The sequence below is a fragment of the Hypomesus transpacificus genome, chromosome 2 (genome assembly GCF_021917145.1).
Source record: "Hypomesus transpacificus isolate Combined female chromosome 2, fHypTra1, whole genome shotgun sequence".
Classification (NCBI taxonomy): Eukaryota; Metazoa; Chordata; class Actinopteri; order Osmeriformes; family Osmeridae; genus Hypomesus; species Hypomesus transpacificus.
This window is the reverse complement of record NC_061061.1, coordinates 11,309,722-11,314,709: the sequence shown is the minus strand read 5'-3', so window position 1 is coordinate 11,314,709 and position 4,988 is coordinate 11,309,722. Positions and strand designations below refer to the sequence as shown.

The following is a 4,988-nucleotide window of genomic DNA, read 5'->3' as shown; positions in this document are numbered from 1 at the left end:
AAGTTAATTTGTGCTAAATGAATGTATAATATGTTTAATTGTAGATAATTGCCATGATTGAAATTAAGAGATAAGAGGATGGTACATGTATTAATTTATTTAGTGATTAAATTGCAATCACGCATCCATCTTTAAAAGCCCTGTCCCGTTCCCAGTTTCTTGTTCGATATGAAATGCATATTAAAGTTACAGTCTGGTCATTTTGAGTGGGATTCTTCTGACGTCAGAGTCACTGGTGTTTAAAACAACCTGCATCTGAGCTGACGTGTTTTATACTACTTTTTTATAAAGCAAAATATGTATTTCTGACACCAATGATTAATCTGACCAAAGCCTTTATAGCCACAATTCATTTGAGTATAATTGGAATTGTAAGGTAGTAAAAAAAGGGGAGTTGATATTTTGAGAATCGTTCGAGAGGGCATTTTAACAAATTAAACATGGTACTGTGCTTCGCCCTATAAGCATCTAGCAGCCAGTGCTTACCAATCAATTCTTATACAGTGAAACACACCAAGGCTACGTTAGCGTGGAGACCTGCAGTCACGCTTTATTTCTGGATATTGGGACCACTCTACGATGTCATATCCACAATTTGGATATCCCTACTCGTCTGCACCACAAGTAAGTTCAGCCTTGTTGATTATCAACCAAATATTTATTTGGATTTTGTATCGATTGTCATATTGATTCCATGCTCCTTTTTTGCTACTTTCAACTGGAAAGATGTCCATTGGTGTATATCGGAAATGTATTACGTTACATTGAATCACTAACACTACGCGTGTTCTTTGAGCGAAAAAGGCAAAGGGTAATCGGGAAACAGCATACTTTGCTGCAAACACTCAGTTTACAGATTTATTCGAGATAATAGCGCAGGATATGTTTCTCTGTTCAGAAATCCACACATGCCAACTTGGATTGTAGACAAGCTGTTGTGATAGAAGCTTGTCAGATAGCCCAACTGTTGTTTTATTGGCAACAAGCCATAATTGTATTTTGCTTTGATGTCCTGCATACTTACCCTATATGAAAATATGCAAGTTAGTTTAGCAAAAAAATAGTTTGTCAGTTAAATATTTTTATGACATTTTGAAGTATGATCCATAGTTTACATCTTCCTGCCTTCCCAATTTAGAACGTTTTTGGAATCTAATTTAGCCATTCATTCAAAGACGATTGAACAGAAAAAGGTAATTGACTAATTTCCCTGTGTGTTTTTCAGTTCCTCATGACAACCAACTCCTTGACAACTTGCTGCGAATCAACCGGCAGATCCATCTCGGATTCCGGAGTTGCAGCCACTGCCCAGACGCCGGTTTACTGCCCCGTTTACGAGAGCAGACTGCTGGCCACTGCCAGGCACGAGCTTAGTTCCGCCGCGGCTCTGGGTGTGTACGGGAACCCCTACACGAGCGGTCAAGGCTATGGAAATTACGTTACATATGGAACCGATGCCTCCGCTTTCTACTCACTGGTATGATATGTATCATCTCTTCTCTGACATTGATGAATCACTTTAACGACTGGATCATACTGTCTATTTAATGCATGCTGCCAAAACTTGTCCTGGATGACCTCTATGGCAACTTTTCAAGTGACCAATTAAAGTTTAGAAAATAATGGCCAAACAAATCCTTAAATTTTCATAGTAGCTCTGTATTTTGGGTAGGATGTAATAACCGACAATGGTTTTGTTTGAAATGCTGTAAGTCATTATGCTTAATATAATACATAATCACCTATTGTTTACATCCCATTCTCATGACAGTATTTTCACTTATTGCAGGGTACATTCGATTCGAAAGATGCCACTGCATCTGCGCATGCGGGGATAACACAAGCAGCTGCTTACTACCCATATGACCCTACCCTGGGCCAGTATCAATACGACAGGTATGTCAAAAGGAATGAGGATGTACACGTTGTAGTTGAAGTTACAAATATACTATAATATAATTATACAATTCTAAATATCAAAGTTGTTCTTATTTTACAAATGACCTATAGTTTTTCAAATAAGTGTATATAGCTAACTTGAATAGTTTGATAATGCTTGAAAAGTGGACTGCTTGTAATGTCAGTGCACTGAGCAAAATGTTAACAGTGGCACAAGTGTTAGCTATATAGTGTGGCTTAGACTGTAGTCCAACGCACTGTGGCCTTGCAAAACATGTGATGCTGAGGTTTTACCAAAAGGCCCACAATACTCTCAGTCTGCCACTGCTCTTACCTAAGGGCCTATCATTACACTCAATCAAGCAATTCTACAGCCTGTTTTATCTCTCTGAGTGAACTCTCAGAATGGTGGATCAGGACTCCCTCTCGTTTAACTCACCTTGCGGTGCTTGACCTGCGATCTACAAGCCAATAATGCACTTATAGAATCCTCCCTTGAGAGTGCTTTCAGACTTCCACGGTGTATAAATCAACAGTGTGCTACATTTGAAATGTGCAAGACCTTAAGAGACCTCGTAGCAGCCCAGCCTTTGTAACCCTATCATCTATATCGTCTATTGAGTCAAATGCATCTGTCCAAAAAGATGGTATCAGGGTTGCACTAAGAGTTTCTGTTTTTCATAGCTGTGCCAATGAACACGATAAGCGAAGCACTGTATGCCACACGTACAAGTGTCTGTGCCTGTCACTTTACAAACAAAATATAAGTTATACTCTCAAAATCCCCCCCCAAAATGCTGCTATGCAGAGCCATTTGAAACAAGCCAAAACCCCTTTTTGTGGGTTCAATAGACTCAATAACGAATCAGTTTCAGGTCCAGAAGACGGCTTCCAATCCGCTCATATATCTGAGATCTCAAGGTTCCTGTGCTGTAGCAAAGGGTTCTTGGCAGCACCTTTGTTTTAGAGGGATAGTTACAGTGGATGATATCTGGGTTTTGGCTGACAGATACGGATCCATAGACGGAGGAACCAGGAGAAAGAATGCGACCAGGGAGACGACCAGCACCCTGAAAGCCTGGCTCCAGGAGCACAGGAAGAACCCCTATCCCACCAAAGGAGAGAAGATCATGCTGGCCATTATCACCAAGATGACCCTGACGCAGGTCTCTACCTGGTTCGCCAACGCCAGGAGGAGACTGAAGAAGGAGAACAAGATGACCTGGCCCCCCAGGAACAAATGTTCAGACGAGAAGAGGTATGATGAAGATGACGATGGGTCGCAGGAGGAGCAGATCAAAAGTGAAACCAACGATGATGGTTAGTATCTTGTGTGTTCTACATCTGGGTCCTGAGATGGTTAGATGAGATAGGGGAAAGGAGATAATAGCTTCTGTAGCTGCGTTTACAGTGGGGATGGAAAGCTCAGACTCACTCTAAACTATCAATCTATAAAGTATCTATAAAGGAGGACTCTTATAGGTCTGGGCCAAACATTGGGGTCAAAGTCATTTCCAGCTTGGATCCAAGACACAATCTCAATTCCGCTTCTGATTTCATGGGTAGATTCCATGATGACGCCTACAATAATTGAACCCGAACACACACTTGACACAGTTCACAGAAACAAATTTTCCACAAACTGACAGAAAACGGCACGGAAGTAAATCAAAGGCAGACATAACTTGTTTCCTGTATGCCATTGAAACTGATATGAGCTTAAACCAGAGCTCATGTTTGAGTGTGAACTGTTAAATTGCACGAGACAAGTGGTAATTTAATTAGTTTTGATTCCCATCTTATCGTTTATGTCTGATGTCTCGTTCATTTCCAGAGAACACGAGTCGAGAGGACAAGGATCTACAACTCAGCGATCTTGAAGATTTCGACACAATTGAGTCTGAAAACTCCGAATGCGAGCTCAAGCATCAGTATCACTTAAATACTCACATGACGACGACTGACTGCCCTAACGGTCACATAAAAGACACTTCATTAAAGATAAGTATTCCAGTGTCTCTGGGCGGAGAGCAGGACTCGAGAAAAACCTGCCTGAAAACCAGTTCGGAGGATTGTGAGCACGATGTCAGCAACGGAAGACAAGTTAAAACGTGTTACGAGCAAGGCCACCAAATACTTGACGGGAAACCAAGAATCTGGTCATTGGCCCAAACTGCAACTTCTTTGAACCAGACTGAGTATCCGTCGTGTATGCTGAGATGTCAGCCAACCATGTCCCCGTCTCCCGTGGCCGACTCTCCAGTGCACGTCAATGACAGGCAGGATTCGCCTGTCACAACTCTCAGAAACTGGGTAGATGGGGTTTTCCACGACCCTCTGTTCAGGCACAGCACTTTGAATCAGGCTTTGACCAACACTTCCGTTTCTTGGACCACGACCACCAAAGGCTCAATACTGGAGACAGGTGCGCTTGACCGCTCTCTTGGAAACAACGTTGTCAAAGGACACGCTCCCATGCAGCACCAGGATTCCACCAAGGACACTATGAATTTCCCCAAAAATGTGAACAAACTTTTCTGTTCGTAACACGCCAAATTAGATTTGTATTTACAAGAGACTTGCAGGATAGGCCTGTGTTTATGGGCGTTTAACATGAGCAATTGAACTGAGAAAAAGCTGTTGAAGTTGAAGCTATTTCATGATTCTTTTTTAAGCAAGGATATATTTGTGTACTGTTACAATGGCATTTCACTGGTGAATTTGCAAACGGGATTCGTTTGAGCGTATTAGTATTTCGTTTTAAACGCACGTTCCAAATATATAAATGTATAACTGAAAGTTTACATTCGGAAAAAAGTTTACAGGATATTTACTTTTTCTTACAGCATGCAAATGTTACAGAATATGCTTTACATCTCAGCTGAGCCATCGTTAACATTTGGCTTGAGAGTCACACTGTTGAAAGAAAAAAAGTCACACAAATGCACTGCTTTCCGAAAATTGAAGGATAGTATCTCAAGTTTGTTCACTAAAATAAAAAAAGTCATTTTCTGAATAGCTCGTGTGTTCAGATTGCATCAATGATAGTCGCTGTCCATGGTGCTGAAATACAGCGTTTTTTCCCCAAA

At 41.2% G+C, this 4,988-nt stretch overlaps 1 protein-coding gene across 1 annotated transcript; it reads left to right on the top strand.

The window, feature by feature from the left end:
- Nucleotides 1-579: 579 nt before the first annotated feature.
- irx4a (iroquois homeobox 4a) lies at nt 580-4,606 on the top strand. Its single transcript, XM_047039279.1, has 5 exons — nt 580-624; nt 1,226-1,477; nt 1,790-1,901; nt 2,908-3,219; nt 3,734-4,606. The coding sequence occupies exons 1-5, from the start codon at nt 580-582 to the stop codon at nt 4,444-4,446; spliced, it is 1,434 nt and encodes a 477-aa protein (XP_046895235.1). The 3' UTR covers nt 4,447-4,606.
- The last annotated feature ends 382 nt before the right edge of the window (nt 4,607-4,988 follow it).